Below are 26,535 nucleotides of genomic sequence, written 5' to 3'. Positions count from 1 at the left end.
GGGATGTACAGGGACTATGGGGCAAGAGAGCAACAAAACATTCAGAAATACAGTGTGTGCTAGCAGAGAGTAAGTATCTGAATTGTAAGTGGCCAGGACCTTTCTTTTGATCTCCTCAGTAGCACTTAGCTCTCCTGAGATCTCAGCCTCTTAGGGATCTGTGAGCAGCGAGATGCCTCCTCGTCCCAGAGCAACCTTCAGAGCAGCTCTACCTCCTGCTGCCGCTCCTGTTGGTGCCATGGCCTGCCTACTGCCCAGCATGTTGTCCCTGATTGCCTCTCCAGCCACCCTCATCTCCACTCTTTGCTCTTACACTACTTTTGCTATGAGACCACACAGCTCGTCTGGTTTTCACTTACTTTATTTTCCTCTTCCATGCCAGGAAGTCCCCCAGCTGTACTTCTGCCCTCCTCAGAGCCTACTGGCCTGCTACAGAGACTTCCCCACAGCTTTACTCCCCATCCCTGGCATGCCTTCTGGCATGCCTCTGTCCATGCGCGGCAGGGCTCAGGCATAACTGACCTATTTTTATTTCCACATCAAAGGTGCTGTATTTGTTGGTGTGTCCTCATAAGCATTTTTGCAACATATGTATTTTGTCCACTCCTTCAGCTATACATTTTTGCAGTATTGAGCTGAGTACCATGTAGACTTAGGTGTGTCTGCCATCAATGTGATACTCTTGAGCTCCTTTTTCTCTCTTCTTTACCTTGAATTAACAATAAGAATGCCATGCAGCGACCAGGTGTAAAAATCCAGCACAAAAGGGATCTTACGGTACTTTGGAATCTGTGCCAGGCACGTACTTCCTCTCTGGCTGCTCAGCTGGGCAAGCCAAAAGCTGAGGGACTCACTTTGCCTGAACGGTCAGGATTTTTAGCTGCCTTTCACCACAGCATGTCTAACAGATGTAATTATTCTGAGTTCCAGTGTTTGAAAATGAACTGTAATTTTAGCCCAGGTAATTAAAAGGAGGCACAGTGCTGACAACTGACAGATCGGGGTTCATTTTGAGCCAAAACCATTGGAAAGACCTGCCAGATACTATTTTCAGCAGAATGGAAGCTGGTTGTGCAATTTGTGCTCTCTGGCACCTCCCCCTATTCAAATTATCGTTGGTCTGAGGGTTTTATTTATTAATTTAAAGTAATTCCAGGTCTAAGACACACAACTTCCAAGTAAAACTGCAGCTTGACATCCCTGAAAAATCTCTCTAGGGCAGGCAGGTCAAACAAAGCACACCCAGCACAGCCACCCACCAGCAGTCATGACAGCACTTCACTGTGGTTTTGATTACATTCACATCATCTCCTTGTCTTCACAATTTTACTTTCCTCTGGGAAACTCTAGTAGGCTGAACCTGTGACTCTGCAGCTGAAACTGAGTAACATATTCCTGGTCCATCTTCTTCAGTCTAATCTGTCTTGTATTTTCTCAGACTATTGGAGTAACGAACCTCACAGCCAGTTTAAATCAAGTTCCAAATTTTTCTTCCATGAACAATTCTTTTCCTCTACTTCTGTGCTGGATGCCAACACCACCACCTGTATTATAGCTACTTCTAGTTATTTCTCATCTTAAGATGTAAATTTGATCCAAATGCTTTCAAATCTTCTTCTTTATTTTTTGAGACACAAACTCTTCAACTGCATGACCACAACTTCCCAACTCCCAGAAACATCTCATTATGGCAACTCTTTGTGACTTTTTGGCAGATACTTTTGAACAGCATTTTTATTTTTTTCCATCTCATTGTCCCCCTCATGTCCCTTTTTTTGTTTCTCTTGTCCAAAAAGGTCCAAGAATCTTAGAGGTCCCTCCTCCAATCTTTTGATTTTCTGCCTTGACATCACCATCCCAGCAACAAGGCACATATTGGAAACAATTTATCTCTCTATTCCTCTCTTAAATGTCATTGTATTTTCTTCCACATTGAAGGTGTAATCTTACTTCCTTAACAGACCTAAAAGGAAGATGCTCCTCTTCCCCCAGCTCTCCCCACTTTTCCTGTGATACCCATCTGAGACATGAACCAATTCTTAATGATGTCAGGAAAGCAACAGGAGACAAGTTGTCCTTTCCCAAAAGAGGTAGGCATTCCCTCCAAAAACTAAGTACTTCAAAGGTATCCCCTTTTATTAGTTTACATAGCAAGGTCTGGCTAGTGGTTGGGCTGCAGGGGTGGAGAAGATTCCAGAAGTTACCCCCATGTCTGACAGAACCAGTTCCTGATGGCTCCAAGATGGACCCTGAGTCAGCCAAACCTGAGCCCATCAGCAAAGCTATGGCTGCCAACATACTTAAGAAGGGGAAAAAAACTGCAGCAGCTGTGAGAGAGGAGTGAGAATAAGTGAGAAGAACACACCCCTGCAGACCCCCACAACAGTGAAGAAGGGGGAGGAGGTGCTCCAGCGGCCAGAACAGAGATTCTCCGTCAGCCTGTCGTGATGACCATGGTGAGGCAGCTGTGCCCCTGCAGCCCATGGAGACAACCACACCAGAGCAGAGATCCACATGCAGCCAGTCAGAGCCCACACTCCTGACAGGAGCTGCAGCCTCTGAAGGGGAGCCCAGGCAGAACCAGGTTTTCTAACAGGAATGATGGCTGCAGGGGACCCATGCTGAAGCAAGCTGTTCCTGAAAGATGGAACCTCATGGAGAAGACTCACGCTGAAGCAGTACATGAAGGACTGTCTGCCATGGGAGGACCCCACACTGGAGCAAGAGAACAGCATGGGAAGGAAGGAATGGTAAAGAGGAGTTGTTATGGACTGACCAAAGCCTCCATTCCCTGACCCTCTGTGCCACTCAGGGGGAGGAAATAGAAGCTGAGAATGAAGGAGTGAAGTTGAGCTTGGGAAGGGAGGCAGGGGTAAAGGTGGTTTTCAGTTTTACCTTTGTTTTTCACTATCCTACTCTATTTTTAATTAGCAATAAATTCTTTTCCCCAAGTGGAGCCCATTTTGCCTGTGACAGTAACTGATATGCAATCTCCTTGTCTTTATCTTGACCCATGAGCTTTTTCATCTTATTTTCTCCCCCCTGTCCTGTTGAGGAGGGGGAGTGAGAGAGCCACTTGGTGGGCACCTGGCAGCCAGCCAAGGTCAATCCAACTGTACTTGTTTCCCCCACTGTCTTTAGGCACTGATCGCTTCATTAGACTCTCAGCTTTCTTGTAAGGGCTGCGAATTCCTCTGTGTTTGGACAGACAGTCCTACTGGAACAGTAACAGTAAAAACTATTTGAAATCTTGTGCTAGTTGTAAAAGTTCAGAGACAAAGCTTTGATTGCACAGATATAGCTGCTTGAAGACACTTAGTCTGGAAGACATGAAAGAATAAACTTGAAGCATTCAACTACACTTTCTGTAATAATAAAAAATTTACAGGATTACTCACACAAGTGACTTTTGAGACCATATGGTTATTCCTTATTTCTTTGTTGTCCACAGTAAGTATCTGTGATTGATTGATCTCATTCTTCATGGTGAGAGCAACACCCTGGATGAGACTTGCTGCTGCTGACACCGTCTCATGTGTATGGCTGCTGTCCCGCTCTGTCTTCACCATTCCCTAGACTAAACAGCCAGGAAAAACTGAAACGTGCTGACATTTCCTACAAGCTGCATCACTACTCCTCGGTGTGCGTGAAAGGGTTCCACCATCAAATGACTCCAGCATCTGATGACACAATTTGCCCAAGGATATCTATTTCTGGGCAGTGGCCAGAAACCCCTTCAGCTATCAATACATCTCTAGGATCTAGGTTCAAGTGACCTTTACATGAACTCCATGCTCCCAAGTTGTATGCCTTTGAAGTTTCCAGTTTATCTAGTTTCCCGAATTTTTAACCTCACTGTGCGTGAGTCAGAGTGCAATTGCTCACTGCCAACTGGAACGTGTGTCCTGAACTTGGATAAACAGACAGATAAAGACAAAATTAAGTAGTATCTGTCTATCTGACTAGAGGGGGAAGGGGAGTTTTGCCACTTGCTTATTTATTATGTGAGCTACAGTATGATTACCAGCGTGAAACATGACCCCTTTTTGGCTAGTTGCCCCCCAAACTGCTACTGGCAATGGAAAGAGCAATGGAAAGATCTCTGAGAATGTAAGATCTTTTACCAAGTGGACCTCTGCCAAGACTCAGGTCACCCATCTCACCATAACATCACATCACGTCAAAACAGACTCCAAACCCTAAGCTCCACAGTGTATCTGAGTCAAACCAAAAAGCCCACATGCTTCCTCAATGCATCAGTTCCATTCACATGTCACTCAAATGCTTCATCAACATATCACTTTCCAGAACTTTTTGTAAGTTCTCCTGAAGCTAAAAGACTGTGTTTGAGTTACCTGCCATATGACAAGATAAATTCTGCTCACACAACATGTGGGAAACAGAACTGAATTTATAAGACTGACAATTGTACCTTAAGGCAGCAACTGATTAATTCTGATCTTTGCCAGACACAGGAAAATTTGAGAGGAACAAAAAAGCTGTGAAATGCTGGAGTGGACACTTAAATTCATCCAGTTTCCTTCTTTTTCGTATCGCATTTACCTTGTGCAAAAATTCAGCTGACTGAGCTTGACCACACGTCTAAGAGGAGGCAAACTGTTAAGTTTTCCCATCTGAAATACTTACAGAAAGCTATGATTTCCTTTGGCATATATACAAAAAAAAATTAAATTGGTGATTTCACCCAGTTATCTTTCATCTGCTCTAGTTATAACTATTACACATCAACACCTTCATGTTCTAAGAGCAAAACCTGTGAGAGGACGAACAGTTTTGACAGAAAAATCCATTTAACAAAATAAAAACAAGAGCAGAATGAAGAATTTGAAGCAGTAACTAAATCTGAAAAGCTTCCTAATTGTTTGAAAATATTCGAAAAGAAAAATCCCAGGAGGAAATATTGCTTACACACTGTTTATTTCTCTTTCAGGAACTTTGAGTATCAAAGGCTTTGGGCACAATAGCTGAGGATATTATGCAATTAGGTTACTGAAGTGTGTAGGTGCCAGGATTACTGTTGAAGTCTGAGTAATTAACAACTCGTTCAAAACCATTGAAGTCTGTAAGTCTGGAGTTACTCAGAGATACAGCATTACAAATTGTGAATTCTACAGATGTCCATCAAAGAGAGTGATGCATCTTCAGGGAGGGGCATTTATTACAGGGAAGCTTAGACACAGCCTTTGACCAGGACAAAATGAACCTCAACATTAACAGCCCAGAGTCAAAGTACCAAAGTCATGTTATTTGAGCAACCAATCCGATAGTGAAGTTGGGTGTTACATTTCTGCCTTTTCGCTCTTTAAAATCCTTGCCTTAAGCTCTCGTAACTAAGCACAAAAGCAAAGAACTGGGCTTGGAGCTCTGACTTAAGTAGTGGCAACGCAACCCAATGATAATTAATAACAGTACACCAAATGACCATTTCTGCCAATAGATCACAAATTGATTAGAAAGATTTCATCAGTTTAACCTGATCTCTTAGGTATGTCCAGACTTGGCCAAATCCGTGAAGTCTGGAAATACTTGAGCTAGTTCCAGTGTTAAAAGCTACAGGAGCAAGGAGCAATTTTTGAGTAAGGAGAGATTTTCAGGGTAGATTAACTCTTTCAGATTTCTGTACAAGACTTTTTCTAATACCCAAAATACTCTTTCTATCCCAAAACATCCTACAGCATGCCAGGAACTATAAGCCATAACTTACCTGTACCACAGCATACCCATAATTTTCCTATGCTTTGCTCCTTGGGATCCTGGGTTTGTGTTTCATCACCGAGCTTTCACTCATCATTTACAGGATACATTTTGTGAACCAAGGGAAGAAAACCAGGATTTTTTCACAGCAGTGATCAGTTTTATAGATCACTAATCATAATCTGACATACTAAGAGCCAGCAGTCTGGTCATTTTGGCTAGTTAGGCTTTTGTGCTGCTTGTATTCAGTAACTCACATTACCTCTAAAAAACTAGCTTTGAAAACAGAGTGTTTGTAGAAAACATTACCAAAAAAAGCTAGCTGATAGATATGCAATCCCTAAAACACACTTTCCAAGCATCTCTGCATTTTCTGAACTTCCCTCAAGACTTTTGCTCCCCATACATTTATAATCTACGAATGACATAAAAAGTTTTAAAATTTTGAGTAACTAAATCAGTCTTTTGTTATAATTCCAGATCATAATCCATGCAGATGCAGGTGCTAACAGGAAGCATTTTCTCACTCCTAGCCAAACACTTCCTGCCATAGCTAACAAACACCAACTTCACTTCACCTACTTCTGTAACTAAAATGCACACCTCGCTGCCACAGCAAACCCCAGCCAACGGACATCAAGGGCCCTTGCCAGTAAGGAGTTGCAGACTTTTCAATATTTTACGAAGTACTAATTCTTCCAGAGAAAAACAGACAGGTATTGGCTGTCCTCAACATGGCACCCAACAAGCATGACACACACAAGACACTTTTGAACCTCAGGAAGAGAAATGCATGACTACAAAGAGTGATAGAAAGTGAAAGGAGATAAGAAAAAAAGTTATTAGTGTAATTTTTAAGAAACAAAATCATTGTGGGACTCCCTAGTCTAAGGAAATCCTGAATTCAAAAGAGTGAACCTCTCAAAGTACATTTAACATTCACATTTTCACTACTGCTAGGTTTCTTTGATGGTCATTTTACACCATTGATCATCACTGGAAAATATGGTGTGAGGTACAAGCAACAGAATATTGCCAAAATAAGGCCTCACATCAACACGTAAGAATTTTTTTACAGTACTGTAGACTCTTGAGCAAATTTGATCCACTTCTGAACACTCATTATTTATCCAAAGGGGTGCCTTCTGCCTGACCTCACCATGAGGCGTTCTCCTTCCAGAGAAGGTCCTCACAGCGGTTCTCCCGTGGTCCTTTCAGTGTGCTGTGCCTTCACCCCCTGGATACCTCATTCTCCCTGTGTGAGACACAGAGTCACAGGGCTGCAAAGTTTGTTTTGCTCTGTTTCATATGCTTCTTGGCTGAACAGCAGCTAGTAAGGGGTTAAGCTGAAAGCAGGAAGCCACTGCTGCCCCAGCAGAAAGATTGATTTGATCATTCTTCAGGGATTCCCTCTTGTATGAGTCACTGCTCAGACTGACTCCCCCACCAAAGGAGGCCAGGATAATGCCATTCCTCCAGAGACTACAACAGCTGAGGGCTAGCCCTGAAGACTGAAAGCCTGGGACTCATGCTTGGAAAAACATTCAGCAGACCACAATGCACTCAGCAGATTTAGAGAAAGCTGGGGGAAAAAAAAGGGCAAACAAAAAGTGTTCTCAAACTCCTTGCATTATCCAATTAAGTATGCAGACTAGGAGGAATTAGACAAGCTCCGGGAGACTGCCTCCCAGCTTGGGGACTCCGCCTGAGTAAGGACTGAAGACATGAGTTGACACAGTACAATATTTAAATTTTATACAAAAGATATATTCTCTTTACGAGCACAATGATCTATTACTTTGATCTATTACTCTGTAATAGCTGTGTTTGGCTGCTACCTACTAGGAACGTGATTAGCATTCCAAATTCAAAAACAAAAGTGGTAACAGCAGCAAAACTAATGAATGTCTCCAGCTAATCACAGAAGTTCATAACCAGCTCTCTAAGAGAAAGAGAAACTATGCTGGTGTTCCTTCTCTTGACCTACTTTCAGTGACGTTCAAGAGCTGAAAGGGAAAGAAACACCCTGTGCTGATTTACAAAAGTGAAGGCTGCTAATGCTTGTTCATTTGACATTAAATACAGTGACTGTTCAAAAATCCAGCCAGAGCAGTCTGCCACTAAGGCAATGATACAGCACTCTTGTTTGCTTCTGATGCATCGAGCTGTGTGAGGCGGCACAGCACACAAACCATGGAAGCTTTAAAAATTGCTCAGCCAAGATCAGCCAGCAGCTTCGCTTTTTGTGTGTCATTTCTACTGACACAATTATTGCAGCTCCTGGAGGTGCTACACTCTGACTCTGAGGGCTCAGCCCCTGCAGGTTATACTGCACTGCAACAAACCTACGGTGAGACTACTAAAAACAGGCAGGACCTTAAATTCTGTAACTGAAAGCTATACAGTGAATATCCTGCTTTTCGTGTACCTAATGTAGTATAGGAATATAGGAGCAGGGAGACAGTGTTCAGATCCACGCTGTGGTACCTGCTGTGGGCAAACAGCATCACCATCACAATTCCACATCCTTTGGAATGCAATACTTAAAATTTTCCAACTCAAAAAAGGAAGAGGAAAGGAAATAAGTATTAAGGAAGGCATCCTTTAATGTGGTTTCTTTTTTGTAACGAGACAGATCGAAGACTCCTGACATGTCACACTAACCCAGTTCTGTGCAGCAAAGGAAGTTTAAATATAAATAAAGTAGACGTTAACTTTCTCCCCCCCCCCCCCCCCCAGGGCGAACACAGAAAGCAGAATTCAGGTTTTTTAAATTGCAATACCACCTTTTTTCCTTTCTTTTCTAACTGTCTTAAGAAACAAAAAGCATGTTTCTGCTGATGTCACAGCCATGTCCCCACTGTGTGTGCTGCAGTGGTTGGGGTTCACAGGAATGTGCCAACTGGCTCTCCCCAAAAAGCCAGGGCACTGCCTCTGCCCACGTGCTTCTGGCAACTTAAACCTTATCAATCCAGGACTCTGTTGGGGAATTTCAGGGGAGTCTTCTGCTATTGTCCTGAGCTTGCTGAGCCCAAAGACTTGGGTGTCTTTGCCTCCAGAGCCTCCCCTGCTCTCCCTGCCACCCTGCCCCACAGCCTGAGTTCCTGTGGTGCCGGTAGGGGCTGTGGGCAGGAGAACAGCGTGGGAACTCTGTGGACATATGCGGTTAAACAGGCACAGCGTCAAAGCCGGTGCAGGCGGCCTGAGGAGTGCCCAAGACTGTTTTAAGTTTGGGGTGGGGGTGGGGGGTTCAGTCGGCAGCTGAGGAATTCATAGCTTGTGCCAGCGCCAGGGAAACCCTTTCCAAAACAAGACTCAAAATTATCCTTAACAGTCTCGTTTCAGAGTCTGACTTTGACTCCCAGCTCCACTCCCACTGCCTATTCCCGCAGAGGGCATTCACACACATCACTGTCACCCTGTGATCCACCGCTCCTCCAGGCTTATCCTGCCCCAGCTCCAGCTCCCACTCCATGCCATTTTCCCTGCTTCAGCCTGGCCTGTGACTGTTCTCCAGCAGAACCAGTTGCATCACCACAGCACCACAGGAGCAGTGCTGGGTTAGGGGGAAGTTGTGTTCAGTCCTTCCCTCAGTTCTCAAGGTAAACCTGTCCTTCAAATGATTGTGTGTGCTCCAAGTCCTGCTCAGCCAGTGCCTTGTAAAAGCCACAGGAAACACAGGTGCACGCACACCACAAATGACAGAAATGTTTAAAAAGATGCACTGTATTGCAGGCTTTAGGGGGACACGGCACCGGAGATTTCGAACCCCTCTCACAGGTCCTGCCTGCTACACTCATGACTAGCAAGTAAATAAACAATAAACAAATGCCAAAGGTTGACTTTTAATGTCTCTATTGTCTACCTGTAACTACGGTTGCCACAGTGTGAAACCTCAGCATTAGGCACGGCTCAGATCCTTTCCACAGCTTTGCCCAGTGACATGGAAAACATATTACTTGCAGAAGAAAATGTCATTACCATATTTGTGCTTTCATCATTTGACACAGATGGGGTGGGGGGGAAGGCAGACTGGAGTCTAGATTGAAAAGACATACCTGGCGCTTTCTCCACAAAGATGACTTTGGAGTCTTGCAGAAAGTTATGACCAGTCAGTATCATTTTTTTCCCTCCAGTAACAGGAAAGCTGTCGGTACTTTGCTTCTCCACCAGAGGCAGTTCTTGGGCAGATCTCTGAGCTGGAGAGTTACAAAGAACATTAAAAAAAAAAAAAAAGGCAACCACAAACACACAAAAAAGTAAGAACTACATTAGTAAGTAACTTAATGCTTACCCTCGTAAGATAAGCTGAGTTTGATACAGAAACAAAGAAAGGTCACAAGGTTTACAGGAAACATGGTTCATTTTCAAGTACTTTGATTGTAAACAATAGTGTTAAACAGCAGTACAGATTCAAAATACTCACAAAGGCCAAGTGTTTTAAAACTCAGCTTGATATGTACTATATCAGAAAGTGTATTTTTATGGAAACTCATTTATCTTAAATCATTTTCTCTCGCTCTAGCATATATGCTGTGTGTTCACAAGGCACACGTGACAAGGTGATCATGCATGTCCAAAATTTGTTTCAGTCAGTATACACCCTACTGTCAATTCTGCCAACTGTCTCACAGCAGCAGCAGCAGCAGCATCAGCAGCAGCCAGTGCTGGCCAAAGCACTCATGAACCCATGTAAACTGAACCTGGTATTCTTGTGGCACAAATTTTATCCCCCTTCAACTGGGACATGAAGAGAGTGCTGCTTCAAGGGACGATGTGGCATTTTATCCAGATTATATGGTTCCTTCTGGTGTCACATGCACTAAGAAATATATGAAGTTTTTGGCACCAGCTTATTCCACATTCTGCACTGGAAATAACACTAGCATTTATTTTTTCTCCTGTTTTCTGCTTCTTTCAGTGGGCATGCGCCATGTTTTTGCTCATTACACACTCAAATCCAATCAGCTTCACATTTAGTGGCTCCCTGACCTTGGCACCTTTGCACAGACCAGTTCAGGATAGATTCAAATTGTGCCTTATCCTGCTATGTAGCAACTTATCCTGCTATGTAGCAACTGAAAGCTCTCATAAACTTCAACTGCAGGATGAAACCATGACTCCTCGTGGCTTTGCCCTCTAGCATGAATGGAGCTAGGGATGGTCAGGTTTTCCTCCCCATTCCCTCTGCCAGAGCTCACCCCCCATATACCTGCCAGATGTTAAATTTCCTCCCTTCTCTGGCATCATCAGAAAGATCCACTTTGTGGATGGAATTCAACAAAACCTTAAAAAATTGTTTCCGTCCATCCAGCAAATCAAATTAGCATTGGGAGTTAGACTGAAATTCAGCTTCCACCACTTATGTTGGAGTGCTAAAGCTACACAAAGCAGATAGGTTTTGTTTTGTATGGGGGAGGCTGATGAGGCTTACAGAGCAAACATGATATAGGTATCTTTGAAGAGTGCCCCAGGGTATCTGATAAAATACAGTCTGTTCATTTAAAGAGCCCCCAGTGCAGAAACCTGGTTTCTGGAGGTTTTCTGAAGCTGCAGGCAGCTTGTGCCAGCATGTCAGCTCTAGTATATTGCTTGCTCCTTATCGAAGGGGCTGGGGTTCTGTTTGCTGGTTTTTGCTTTATGATGGGGAGACAGAGTGAAGAGGACACAAGAGGTGTTTTCCAAAACTTCTACAGCAGTTACCTTTATGATAAGGAGTCATCAAAACAAAAGGCTCTGTCACTCCCAGGTCTGCTATTAGTTTAACTGCTCTTTACTTGTAAGTATGTATTTTTCTACAGCACTCAATGCACAAAGCTACACATTTTTTCCTAAGACAGAGGTACTCTGTTCGCAATATAAACCACGTACTTTTCGAAAGCAGATTAAAGTTCACTAACTAGACAGGTACAGCAAAACCAATGTAGAGCATGTTGGTGTGGACAAAGACTGCATATGTGGTGGAAGTGTTAAAAACTGTTCAAAAGCTGTGTGGACATGGCAGTGCTGAGTTAACCATGGACTCAATGATCTTAGATGTCTTTTTCAACCTTACTGATCAAAAGATTTTCTGATAATACCCAGCAAGAGGAGGATGTTTGTTGCTACTTACAGCACTCAATGGGGTTGGAAGCTACTTGCAAGGAGAGGGTCCTGCCATTGGCTTGTGGGATATGAACCCTGAAGACCAGACGCACACGTGTGTTCTTCCGACCGATGTCTGTCTCTCCCTTGCGCAGCTCAATGTCAGAGTTTCGGAGCTTTAATATCCCAGCACAGTCGATGCTATCCAAAAGGAAACACAGGGCAATTCAATTCACTTCAAGAAGACTTCAGGAAGACAAAAGTGTGCAGTATCTTCCCTCTCTCCTGCATGCTCTTCTTAAAATCCTGCATCAGGCACAACCCAATGACCAGGCTGAACGCAGCAGACTTTGTTTACTCTAGTACTTGCACTCACAAGCAGCTGAGTTGGGGCTATCTGTAGCAGCAGGTAGTGGCTGCTGTTAAGCACACAAATTTAAGATGTTATCGCAGTTCCCAGAGGAAGAAAATCTAAAAGATCCGTCCTCCCCAACACATTCTGTAAGGATTGTACTTAAAGATTAACCAAAGCCCAAAGAAACAGTGAGACTAGAGAAGTCAATGGGATGTGACAGCAGTGCAGAAACTGTTACTAACCTAGAACGCCAGGCTACTAACAATTTTACTTGTTACAGCTAATTTGGAGAAAAATCTGACATGATTTTCAATCTAGGGCAAAGTCCTGAAAATGCTTATTAATGAGCACAGCTCTCCCCGAGGTCAGTTCTACTGTCAATTTGTTTGTATTTCAATGAGTTGGAAATACTCCCAAGCTGAGGGCTGAGCTGAAGCTCTGCATGAAAAAAACTAAACTCAGAGTCCTCCCTCCACATTAGGGAAAAATGTGCTTTTCATCAGATACAACTACTACCATTTCTGACCTCACTCTCATTTTTTTTAACTTTGGTTTTCTCCTGGATGATTTACAAGTCAGGATTTTTGTCAAAGAATATTTCAACAAAGAAATTCCCAGAACAAAAGACATATAAACATACGCACTCGAAAACCCACGGCAAAAATACCTCTGCCTTGGCCATGACTACAAAGCCTACATGGCAATTTCTTCTGGGTACTGGTGTCTGGCATTTTATTACACTGAATATGCATAGTTGATTTTATTTTGTATTCAAAGAGTTTAATTCCCCCTCCAGACCTTTGAAGCTCTGTTCTGAAGCAAACTGCAAACAAGCACTATGGCAGCATGGTTTTGATCTGCATTTATTCTAGAGTATGGACTTCAGAATTAAAAAATGCCCTTGCTGATATGATCAAAGAAACTAATGAAAGTAATAAAGCTTCTCAACAATGCATATTAGCAGGTGAAGCTGTAAGAATTACAGAGTATTTGTACCCATGTCAAAATTCTATGCAAAGATCCATAAGATATGGAAGAAACAGTGCATTTCTCAATATTGTCTCTCCTATAGCAACACTTGTAAATTAAACAGAGTAATTAATGACATACAATTCACACCCAAAGTTCAGAGGAGAAAAAGTACTTAAATTCAAGCTTGTAAAGTCATGGACATAAATCTGAAGTCAATAGGAACAGCTAAATGTGCAAAAGTTTAAATGTGCAGATGAGCTCTGGTGTTTCACTGAATCAAGGCCTGAACACACAAAGTGTGAGGAAAGTCCTTGGCTCCAAATTTCAATTCATTGTTAGTGCTACATGAAGTTTTAGACTACTGACATGTAAGGTTTATATATGCCAAAGCATTATTTGTGATTCTTGAGTGAGCTGTGCTACAGTCTCACACTCACACCACAAAAATATTCAGCTTGGCTCCCAAACTGTGTAACTTACCTTTATTTTAGGGAGATAGATGAATGAAATGGTAATGATGTCCCTAGATGACCAAAAATTTGATTCAAACTGGATAAATAAAGGGCCAGATAAATATGTGTGGGTACAAATTGGTGAAATTTCCTTAATCCTAATGTAGCCCCATCAACTTACAATGGCAGCAAACAGGGCCAATATTTTGCAGGCTTGTCATGACTTTTAACACAATGCACTGAGAGAGGTTCTCAGGTCTTGAGTGATCACTCTAAGCCCAGCTGGCAATGCAGCTAAGCATATTCTGACTCTTTTATTTTACATGAGGCACTCCAGGGCGTGTTGTACATAACACTGCTAACCAGGTTCTAATAACCACTATGTGCAGAAGGACTTCAGGTGTCTGATACCATTTTCCACTTCGTTAAGGCATGGAAAACTGTATGAATAAAAAGGGAGTGAAATCGTAATTTTCCCATGGTACGTGGTTTGGTGGAGGTCAGGATTTCTTGCTTGCTTTCTATCTTCCTATATATACACACAAAGGTGCATGCATCTGTATATAAATATGAATACATTTATATTTACACACACACACACCAAGAACTGGACTTGCATGCACGCACGCAAATTCCTCCCAAGGCAGACACCTCACATAAGGGTTAGGATGATTTGAATGAGGAGAGAGACAACTCAGATAAGGGCTAGGTTGATTTGAGGGAGGGGGACAGAGAGGACAGGATTAAATAATGTGGAAGGTCTCATGTACGTCACTTACACAGAAGGCTATTTTAGCCATTATATGCCATCCTGTAATGATGTTTACAGGTATTTAATGGGCCTACAGGGCACTTAATTATCACTCAGATAACTCAGAGATCCTAAGACATCCATGCTTGCTTTTCTGCATAGCACTAAACAGTCCAGTTTAACAACTCAATCTGTAAACTGCATCACCTTTGAATAAAGGTTCTCAGCTTGTTTAGAAGCAGATCTTCTAGAACTAAGTGCCATGAAAAATGCTGAGTTTTATTATGTGAGAAATGAGTGGTTTTATTTGTCACAGAAAAACCACGAGGGTACTTGGAAATGCTCTCTAAGAGTTTCCTTTGACATCAAAAGATAAATTTTAATCAGCTCTGTTCCTTGTGCTAGTGCGTATAGGAGCAACAGGTGTCATATTTAGAAACTAAATGCAGGAGCTGAGGTAGGAGATATTTACAGCTCAGTAACCGAGATACTTATTTTAAATGGCAAATAAGCACATTGGCTGAAACTCTAGAATGAAAGCAAATCAGTTGTCACAAATATTTGTGAAGTTCATTTTGCTGTTAAGCTGATTAGAGGCAATTTGTCTCAGCAAAGTTGTAAAAACCTACTATTACAGAGAGAAATTTAGGGGAAAAAAAAGATAGGGTAAGAAAAATTGTATATAAAAAAAAAAAAAACAAACACCAGAGAAATTAAGTGAGGTGACCAAGAGGAAATTGCTAGGAGTCAGATCTGGTGCTTGGTCTTACATTGCTCTCATGTTGTTCTCTGGAAGAAGTGGAATTTCCAGGACTTTGGTGTTGGAAAGTATTGTTTCATGGCTGGTGGTGGACACGGTCTTGCCGGTGATCCGGTGAACCTGGTAGAAGGCATGGGGTCGCAGCAGGCGGTCGTCTGCAGTCCCAATGAACAGCTGCAGCGTGAGCGGCTCGCTTTCTAAGTAACCATGGAGCTGGCAAGAGAACAGAAAACGCCCACTGAGCACCAAGCACATAAACTGCTAGGAATCAATTAAATTTTTATAAGCGGGAGAGCCTAATTCAAGGAGAGAACTTGTGACAGGTGCTATGTGTTAAGTTCCCCCCCTCCATTTTTCCTGTAATGTAATATTGGTACAATAAAAAGGTGCACTCACAAAATGTCTCATTATCCTAAAGGACCTGAGGCACTTTACATGGGCTGAGCTTTTGAGCACTCTCGCTACATCCACAGAAAACTTTGCATAAATTCTGCTGCAGTGTTCAGCAAAAAACCACAATGAACTCTATGTTCTTTCAAAGTACTGAGGGAGGCAAACTGACGGAGTCTGCAAGTGGAAAGGACACAACTCATCCATCCCCATGCTTCCTGGGACACCCCTCATGCAGCAGCACTCTGCTGCTTGTGACCCGTCCCCTCATTAGCTGATTTTTATGCTAGTAAATACCTCCTGGGACAGTATGGAGACAGATCACATACACATGATTAGTAGCTAACCATGTGTGTCACATTCTTGTTATAATCGCACAAAAATCTCATTGAAGCTCTTGGGCCTGGCTTGAACCTCATCCATGTTACAGTGACTGCTCTGATGACAACAATAGTTATTTCTGCCACAGGCTGTGGAGGAACCAGAGCCTGACCTCATCCGCACCATAACCTGTAGAAGCTACTCAGGGTTCCCACTGCTGTGGAGTCCGCAGACAAAGTCCCACTTGTGGCTGCCACCTGACATTAGGAAATGAGTCTCACAAAAACAGTTATCTTGCAGGGGTTAGTGGTGAAGCCTTGTCTCAAGGGAAGGGAGGATGGAGCAACTACAGGAGAGAGGAACGTTGGGAAGGTGCACTGTCCCAGGAGATGACTCACCCTAGAGCAAACCTGCTCACTTTGTTGTAGGTTTAGGCTCCTCTGTGAATGGTTCAGGTCGTTTTGGGCATGAGTTATTCACCATCACTGAGTATGACAGATCAAAATTTATCATAATTTGGTGAGGAGCAACACTAGTTTTATGGTACATGCAAGTTCAAAGTTAAATAAAGCTGAAAGCAAGTGGTGAAACTCATGTATCAAATGCTGCTTTTGTTTTTTTTCACTCTCCTGAAATCTTACAAAGCAATTTCATGTTACCTCTTTAGGGTATTTTACCATCTGATAGCAGGAATGCTATTAAAAACAAAGATCTTGAATCATTTTTACTCCTTAAGCCCTGCTAAATTCTGCTGGGTGCTAAAAGGCCCAAAGCCCTCCCTCTACTATCAAACATGCTGAATGGCAACAGCAATTCATAGCGGCAAAGTTTCAGGTACCACAGTGACCAGTGCATGAGCAAGGAAGGACGATGAGCCTAGATACATCTGCCATCACTAATCAGGCATACCGTAAATTTTTCACCCCACACTTTGGTCAGAAAAGCCAAGAGGAGAACAGAAGCATTTTAGTTTGCTTGATTTGGTGCGGCAATTTTTATATCCTTACCTAAGGCATGTGGATGCTGGAAGGTTACAGGGATAGAAGGAGGACAAGGCTCATTTCTAGTACTACACTATTTTATCAGCTCTGCATTCCTGAGACACCATACAAAGGCAGCTCAGAGCCAGGGGGTTGTGACATGATATGATTGATATGATATGATATGATATGGGGGTTCCATACCAGCATTGTCAAACTTAAAACACATTAGTGGCAGTTTGAAAATCTGCACTATCAGCAAAACAACGGAGAGAGAAAAGCAGAGCCATGCCTGTATACTACCTTTAGCAGGGTGCCATGGGCTATGAACCTTCCTCCAGCTCCATATGGAACACCCACTCCTATGGCCCCTAACACACACATCAGCACTGTGCTGCAAAAAGAGGGATTTCTGGCTTTCTCCCCCAGAGATAGACATGCAGCTTGAGCTGCAGGTCAGTGATTGCAGGTGTGCTCCTGCTACAGCCAGTGGCCACAGGGAAGCCACTGTCCTCCTCATCACCACTCTATCCCCCCACATGACAGCCCTGGCTGGTCATTAATTCCAATGGTGTGTGTGAGCAGGGCTGGCAGAGTGACCTGGATTTGTCCCAGGCTTATCTTTCCCACCTCACTATTTCCAGAGCCTCAGCAGCAAAGCTTAGGTAACGGAGGAGACACAAGGTATCCCGGGGTATTTTTGGTCAAGACCAGCATGCGGGTTTTGCAGGGGGAAAAGTAAGACAGTGTGACATGCCAGGCAAATAAATTTCTATGCATTGCCTCCAGTCGTCATGGAGGATGCTTTTTATGGAGAGTGTAAAATTAAAACAAACACATATTGAATTACAAGGCCGCTTAAAATGTAAAAATAGACTAGCGAGTAACTCAAACCTCAATTCAGCAAAAGCAAAATCGCACACCAAGGTACCCATATTTTTACTGAATACGGGCAAAGAGGACCAAAAATGTTGGTCTTGCATTGGGTTCTGCTATTTCAGGCTTTATTTTAAAATCTGAACTTGGCTGCTGCCATACTTTGTAACCTACTGCTGTGTCTCAGCTTGTGCTTTTCCCACAGGTTTCCTACCAGGAGGCAATCAAACACCCATAGCCCTCAGCTTTGCACACCTGCCTTCCCCTGAAAAGTGTTCACATGCTGGAAAATAAATAATAAGATCTCAGATGCATATTTTGCATTGTTTTTTAAGGTTTGTAATCTTCAAGATAAATTTATGTTTGCTTTTTTTAAAGGCCCTGTCCTAGAGCCATAGCCCTCAGCTTTGCACACCTGCCTTCCCCTGAAAAGTGTTCACATGCTGGAAAATAAATAATAAGATCTCAGATGCATATTTTGCATTGTTTTTTAAGGTTTGTAATCTTCAAGATAAATTTATGTTTGCTTTTTTTAAAGGCCCTGTCCTAGAGCCATGCCATACTTTGCTTTGGATCCATTACCCAAGTTACTTACTCCCTTAGTGCCAGAAACACCCAGAAAGACTCATGTAATCACTATATGCTTGATTTTGCTGCTCTCAAAATAAGAAAACCTCACACTCACATCACTCTAAGTTTGATGTCATATTATGTCTTACAAGGCATCTGATCTTCAATTTGTATTTCCCTTTGAGCTTTACCCATTGCATCACATTATTTACTTTTATATTATGTCACATAATCATGTATGCCAACAGAAGCAATAAGAGAAAGTGATGCAAGGATTAACATTTAAAGGGGCACATACTGTGAATGACTTAATTTAGGTTATGCACCCAGTGCACGATTTCTTTGACAGACAGTGTTGAGCCTTGGGAGTTTTCAGCATGCTGCTGATGTCTGGAGAATGGGCAAGATCCTGCTTACTGTCAGCTGGGTAAGAATATTCCATAGTTCTCTCAAAACACGGGAGAATGATATTACTGTCACATGTTCAACAGTGAGGAGCAGTGTCAGTAAAGGCAGAGTTGTGGTACTTTAGGCTGTTAGATTTGCCAGCAGTCAAAGGGAATATTGAACAAGATCAATGTACAATGGGATGGGAAAAAAGGGTGACTGAGCATTTTTCTTGGTGAGGAAAGATCTCGCATGTTCATATCCATGCATATTTTCCATGTATGCTCTGGGGTACTGTACTAGGTGGAAAAGCGATTCAGTTTCCTGGCCTGCAACATGGGATGCATGCGTCAGACACCCTATTTTTATCTTTTTCTCTGTGTAACAGAGTCCAAAGCTCTTAATAACTCAGTGGCTGAGTATGGGTGACAAAGGTGCTACAGCATACATAGTAAAGGATATGTCTTTCCTACCAAGCATGCTTTGCTTGGCAATACATAGATCCAAGTGGAAAGAGGTGTACTTTCCCCTGCTGTGGAAACTGTAAAAGGAATTAGCTGCAAAAGAGGACCCGGAGCACAATGTTTCTGAATGAGTTTCCCTTCCCAAATAAAGACAGTGATACAGCAGTCACCTGGTTCAGTACAAAGGAAAGATGCAGGAAAAACTTAAGTATGCAGATAAGAACTGTGTGGCCAAGAATGGTTTTGAAATGAAAATAGGTCATATTCGCTTGTTCTGACCAACACTGACTACTCTGCTCTTTTCCTCTTTGAGCAACCCTGTTAAAAAATACTTGAACTCATCTCAAATGATATTTTCATTTTTATTGTCTGAAGCTGCTAAGATCAAAATCAGACTTAATTGCAGGCCTATTATACACTCCTCTAATTCTATCAAAAGCGATGCAGTCACTGGTAATTAACACCAGAACAGGACCGATCACAGCTAAGCTCTTTGTCACCTTACACTGTCTTATGCAAGAGCGAGGGAAAAGGCTGCACCGGCTGCGCCACCGCATCAAGCCTTCCCTGGGATTCCTACACCTCTCCATCATCACTTTCCCAGCACCATCTCCCACCAACATGTCTTGATTCTCACCAGTAGGCTGCTGCTCATCTCAGTGCAGGGTGCCAAAGCAAACCCCAGCCTTTCCCTGAGGAGATGCACTTGTGTGCTGTGGCTGGATGTTTTCATGTGTCTGGGTGCCACGGCACTGAAAAGCAGGAATCTTCCTCCAGTGGCCAGCAAAGTGTGAGGGAAACAGGGCTGTCACCCTCACAGCCATGAGCCGACTGCAAGGTACTGTCTGATTCAGTCCTAGAGCTATGACGACCTCAGGTTTATCACACACGTGAGCATACTGAGGCTGCCTGGATTCCAAAGGTGTGCCTGGAACACATCTATTAAATCTGCCAACTGGAATTGAACAGACTTGGAAAAGGATGAGCAGAAGGAGATGAAGTGTTTCAAACATAAGCACTAGGAAAAAAAAAGCAAAACCCTCCCAAGCCTTGCTACAGTTAATAATTTTGAGGAACTTTTGCAAACGTCACATCCATTAACTCAAATGCTATTTCAGCTTCAGTGGTTATTCTACAGGCTGTGAGGAAAACTTCTATTATCTAAGCCATGGCATTTATTTTAAGAATCGCAGTTGAAATATTCTGCATGTTCCCTTTCCAAGTGCTTTATGCTTTTGGCATGCCCAAGCATCTGTTGAAATGCTCAGAAAGCTACCTGTCACAACAAGGAGCCCTCTGTCTGGAGAGGCTCCTGGAGGCCACCGAAAGAATGGTCCTGTTCTCATGGGACGCACCAGCCGGATACACCCTCTGCACCACCCATGACATCAGTCAGGAAGAAAGGGAGCTATACTATGTAATAGCTTTCAAGTGTACTTACTGGGAGTTTGAGGAAAGGACTGCAAGAACCCTACAGTGGTGCATTCCTCCAGACCCAGACTCTTGTGCAAATATATTAAGTGAACACTGGGGTATAATTTAGGGCTTAGCCTGTCCCAATGCATTAAAGGCTGAGCTCCCACTAATAACAAAGCAGGGCATGACCAGGGACTTAGTATTTACTCTCAAAAGTAGTCAGCAGCTTCTGCTTGAGACTCTTGAGGCCCGTAAGGGCTGCCTCCTTAATGATAATGATGTGCCAAAAAAATGCCACAGGGAACATCCATATCAGTAATACTTCTTGTGTGCGTGCCTGTTTTTGTATGTTCGGTATATAAAGACAACAAGTAAATACACCCATTTATGCCTCTAAAAATATTCAGAACAATAACTACGTTTTCTTATCTGACCATGCAACTGATGGCCATGCTGCATGCAGCAGGTACCACAGTGCTTATGCTCAGCAATGCCTTACACATCCATCTGTCCCATTTGTATTCCCAGAGCTGTTCAAGGAATACCCGAGTCAGTCTGGTGAGAATCACTGGGGAGACTAACAACCCAGTCTGGTGTAAGGGGTCTTCTTTCCCCTTTATTCCCATCGATGCTTTGGAAAGTAATTGAAATGCTTTCAAATAAGGTCAAACAGAATAAAATCTATAACATAGTGACATTTTTAAGTCAAGACAAGTGCTGCTTGTCTCTTTAAGCTAGAGCTTTGGAGCTACACACCAAATAGCTTTATTGCTCACTTTCTCAAGCAGCAGGTCTTTTTTTTTTTTTGCAGGAACTGCACATGATGAATAATAAAATGAAACAAATTGTCATGTTTTAAAAGTGTACCTAATAGACAGCCTCAATAAAATAGCATCAGTGAGTGCTCAGCATCCTGATTTTTTAAAACCAAATCAAAGATCAAGCTGTTTAAACTACAAAGAAAGTGCACAAACATTTTGGGTATTGATTTCAGTTGTTAGCACCGAGCACGCATAAAAATAGTGTTATCAATCTGATTTTCAAGAAAAAGAATTTACTCTCATCTCCCACGTAGAAACACTGGAAGACGTAAGCCACTGCATCATGGGTTTGAACGGCAGGAGGGAAAAGCTGATCTTGTGGGCAGTGACTGTCATGTGAAGCGCAGGCACAGGGGGTGAGGTCAGGAGACCAGGGCATCTATTCTGGTGTGCGCTGCAGAGATCCTGCCCGACCTTCGCCTGGGCAGCCACCAAGCCGCCCTGCCCCATGCCCCCGGCTGAAAATGCCCAGGGACCTGCTGCTGAAAGCTCAGGGAGCCAGTAACCTACGCCTCTGGGAAAAACTCAGGAAAAGACTGCCCCCTTCAACACAAAATTCCCTCTACCTATTCTGACCTGGTTTGGCCCTGAACTCTTTTGCTTGGGGAGGTCTGAGAAAAAAACACACCTCAGATGCCCTGAGGCAGTGGAACAGTAGCAGCTCTCCTTCCAGTCTCCTCTCCCAAACCCCAGATGCCATGGGAACTGGTTTATGGAACTCCACTCAACTCCTCTGCTCCAGAGGGAAGCTGGGCAGTCCTGCAGCTCAGGGGTGTACTGCATGCTGAAGGGCAGCAGCAGAGCACGAGCAGGCATCTGTACCCTGAGCTACAAAGCAGGAGCCAGGCAGGGGCTGGCAGCCCCCACTCTGGGGATTCAGGTCCCCACAGCACAAGGAGCAAGCAGCCCTGGCAGTGCCAATGAGGCAGACAGGCAGCATCAACAGAGCACCGACAAACCACTGAGGCATGTCTCTTGCTCTGTGTGTTGAAGAATCCCCGTCTCTTTCCAGCTATTTCTCTCCACTTTCAAGCTCACACTCTGCAGGTGTACACGTTTCAGTCACTGCCATGCTACCTGTGTGTCCCTTGCTCTTTCCAGATCTCTCAACACAGGCTTCCATGTACCTAGGATTGAGCAAGGCACATCATCCTGACCAGGATGACCAGGAAAATCCTCCCTTTGCCAGCAACCAGGCAGCAATAGGGGGTGCCGGTTTTTGGATGAGGTGCACAGCTCAGCTCCAGACTCTTCATCAGTGAGTATTCAGGTGCTAAACTTGGTCTGCTTGGGACACTCCTGATGAGAGCACAAGCCAAAAAAAGAGGAGCATCTTACTCAAAACACCAGAGCAGACGGACTTCAGAATGTAAACGTAAAACACAGCAAAACAGAACAACCCCTCAAAAATAAAACACTTCCTTAGGAGCTGAGGTGACCCTCTGGCTGTGACAAATTTTGCTGTACTTCATCTGATGCAGTTAAGCAAAAAAAGTGAATAAATTATGCTCTGTGCAATGAAACATGTTACTACCCCATAGGCCTTCACTTACTTAAAATAAAATTGTAACAGGAATTCCGACAGATTTTTGTGCTACTTTCAGGATTTATTTTTTCTTTCTGAAAGTGATTTTCCTTGGATTCACTCAAACTGTTTTAAGATCCAAATGTAGTCAGAGCTGGTCCACAAATAAAAATAAGATGGCTTGCTCCTGCAAAGGGCCAACCCTGGGCCAAGGACTAGAGCTGGATGGGAGAACAGTGAATGGAAACAGCAGGAGTGTGTTTTATGTGGCACTTTCTAGGGCTGCCACTTGGACCTTAACTCAACAGAGCAGCAAAAGAGCAGCTGTTCACATCATGATGAATAAAGATCTATATAAAACTTCCAGCTGCAAATACACTGAGGAATTATTAATCTTAATGTAATAGAGACGCTGTACACTCAGTCACTGGCTCACAAGTAATTTCAGTCTCTATCCAGGGAAAAACAGCCTTCGTGGCGGCTAGCTCTCAGCACAGCCATGAAATCTGCTTGTCTAACCAGCCGCAAGACACTGCTCCCGACTTCTAGGACGGATTTTCCTCCTCAAAAATACACATACCTAAAAACCAACCCATGTCACACTCCTCCTAAAACTATTAGACTCATAAGAGGGATGCCCATCAGAAAAGGAGTTGCTAATGGAATGAATTTGTAAGTCCTGGGCACCTTATTCACTGGGACACAGAGAAATCATTACTGCTCTCAAAACATCTTCTACCACAAGACCAAAGAAATGTTCTTCCTGTAATCCTTGCTGCCTCATTGTGCTCCAAGGATTATAAATCCACATCTGGGGGTAAGTCCAGCACAACAGTGCCCTCCCTGAAACTATCCAACCCCTCAGTCTACTGAGTTTCTACTCAAAACATTTGCCCTCAGCATCCATCATACCCATGGATATGCACAAGTTAAAAATAAATTATCACAAGAGCTCTGTAGAAGGAATTATTACATGTTCTTAGGCAGATACCCTGGACAAGCTCATACTTGTGAACCTGCCTTTCGCCATGCTGCTGACGCACTGCTCGCACCCAGCACGCTCCCGTTTGTGGTGAGCACAGGCTGGCCCAGGATCCTCGGGCGTGTGTCAGGTGCCGTCAGCACGATGCCCTTCACCAGTGCCCATCCCAGCCATGCTACACTGCCACTGCCAGCATCCCTCGGTGACGCCACCAATCTGAGACACACCCTCAATGCCACATTTCAACTCAGTGGCTCACGAATGCTTCAGCAACTGCATGACTTCGAATTCTCACCCTTGCGAATTTGAGGACAATGGGGCACCCATCTACCCACAGGAGTTATCTAATTAGGGGCCAATGCTTTTGAGGTGTATATCAAGATGAACACTGGCTTATATGGGACAGGGACAACATAGTTTCAGGCATAAAATTTTTGGATACCAGTGAGACAGTATTAGACAAGAAATGGCTGCCTTTCTCCTCAATCTTAACTTCTATCCAAATGACTTTTTTTTAAACTGCTACTGAAGACAGAAAGCTGGGGCTATGTTTAAAGGCTTTATCTCTGTAAATATTTGGAGAGCTATAAATACTGAGCTATATTCATAATACGAATATTGCACTTACTGTTCTGTTGCCATGAAAATTACTACAGATATACTTCCAATTATTAATTTCTCTGATTTGCCAAGCACTCGTTTGAAAAGACCAAAAGAAATCTTATGTGAGACATTTTGCTATTTAATTAGCCACTGGAGTCAAAAGCCACAGCACAGAGCAGGAACTGAAAACCCAGTGCTGGAGGCAGACAAAGCATGTAGTGCACTAGCATGGTATACAGCTGTATGCCCCAAGTGAGACTTATTATAATCAGACAGTCCATGAATCAAGCCCTGACTGCTTTCTGTGTTTGGGGAAAGGAGGAAGTGGGAAGGGAGGCTGGCTGAATGTCTGAAATAAACCTTGCTTCTTCTGAAAGTCACATGAATACCGATGGCTTCCAAATTTCACAGAACTGCTGTCCATTTTTGGCTGGGTTTATTTTTTTAATGTAGGAATGAATTAATAGAAGGAAAGCATTTCAAGGCATTTTATAAAAGTGCAGAGCAAGGATGCATTAGCAGATGAAGGAGCAGTGAGCTGGGCATGGAGCGATCAAGTTCGCATCTCCAACCCTGCCAGAGAGTTTTTGCTTTATCACAGATCATGACTTGATTAGAGCAGAAAAAAAAATCATAACGACTTTTTACCTATTTCCAGACTTCTTTGTTTAATCAATCTGTGCTTCAGCCTCTTCACAAAACAAAAGCCAGTAACCACAGTGCCAGAAGGCCAGGTAACCCTTTCTTCCCTATGAAAATACAGCACTAGCAGCCCCCTGGTTCCAATCCTTGCACAATTTACAGCCATGTTTCTTGGGGAATAAAGCAGATTAATGCAACCCCACTGCTCTTTGGAGTCAGAGAAGTGTCATCTGCATGTGTATGTTCCTTTAGACAGGCTCTGCTTCTGTTGTTTCAACCCTAGAGAAGTGTCATTGTCACATGCACAGGATTCATAAAAATGCTCCTCATGACTCCTGTCTCAGAGCAGAAAGGGGCTGTGGCTCTGCCAGGTCACTTTACACTTCTGGTCCTACACTACTTCCCCAAACCACCTTTGATCCACCTGGTGCAAAAGCTCCGATTATGCTGCAGTTTTATCTGAGAGCATGTCTTCCATGGAAAGCATTCAAATGCAGCAATAAAAATAGGTCAGGTCTACCTTATAGCTCGGATTCAAGGTTTTGACCTCCAGAACAGTCTGATTAAACTATGAGAAATCTAGAGAGATTGGATTCCACACTGTGAGCTGTTTGAGGGTGATGCCATTGGTTTATGTCACTTCTTTTTTTAACAAAAACCCTCCAAAAACCAAAAGGATGGAACAGACAAGACTCAGACCAATGAACATAACATGAGGTGCTCTGCCACAAGGGCAACAATGAACTGAAAGGCCGGAGATCTCCAACTGCAAGTAAATAAAATAAGCATGAAAGACTCCTAAATACACTTTCTCAACATACAGGGACTATTTTCAATCAATCATTCTAAATATTGTCACACTGAATAACATTATTTAGCAACAGCTGTTGCACTAGAATTTCTGACTTGAATACTGACAAGCTAACACCACAACCCTGCTTAAAGCCAGTAAGACAGCCAAGTAAAATGTTGCAAATATTAATAGTAGAACTTGCCAATAAACGCCTCGTAGAGTAGTGTATCTGCTGCTGCAAATGGATGACACTCTGCTGCAGTCAATGGAGTGGGATGTGAGTGCACGACTGGGAATTGAGGAGGATGCTGACTCAGGGTAGCAATTTCTCCTTTGAAGGGAGGTATGATGAGAAGGTGATGGTGATCAGAACCCGTGTTTTTACACCCAAGACTGTGTCTCTATCAACCTGCTGACTTCAAACACGAGGCTCTAGTATGGGTCAAATTCCAAGCCAGAGACAGAAATGACAAGGTCTTAAAAGGCACTGCTCCTCCCAGCCATACTTAAGCCTCACCTGGGTATCCAACCTAAGAAGTACATCTCAGTCTTGGCAAACTGGTAAGACCTTAAAGCCTGCTGAGCATAGTTAGAAACAATTGTACACAAAACATCCAGTCAAAAGAAAAAGGGAAAAGCCAGGTGATTCATGCCACCTAACTTCTAACACGTACAG

General features: G+C 43.2%; 1 protein-coding gene across 6 annotated transcripts in view; it reads right to left on the bottom strand.

The window, feature by feature from the left end:
• NFATC1 (nuclear factor of activated T cells 1) overlaps window positions 1-26,535 on the bottom strand; it is a 111,194-nt gene that overhangs the window by 52,071 nt on the left and 32,588 nt on the right. For all 6 annotated transcript variants that reach the window (XM_048295716.1, XM_048295727.1, XM_048295722.1 and 3 more), the window contains exons 4-6: window positions 15,100-15,302; window positions 11,828-12,000; window positions 9,774-9,914 (exon numbers count right to left, since the gene is read on the bottom strand). In XM_048295716.1, the coding sequence (XP_048151673.1) occupies window positions 9,774-9,914; window positions 11,828-12,000; window positions 15,100-15,302 (517 nt within the window). The remainder of the gene's footprint in view (window positions 1-9,773; window positions 9,915-11,827; window positions 12,001-15,099; window positions 15,303-26,535) is intronic.

The sequence above is a fragment of the Corvus hawaiiensis genome, chromosome 1 (assembly GCF_020740725.1).
Source record: "Corvus hawaiiensis isolate bCorHaw1 chromosome 1, bCorHaw1.pri.cur, whole genome shotgun sequence".
Taxonomy (NCBI): Eukaryota; Metazoa; Chordata; class Aves; order Passeriformes; family Corvidae; genus Corvus; species Corvus hawaiiensis.
This window is presented reverse-complemented; position numbering and strand designations above follow the sequence as displayed.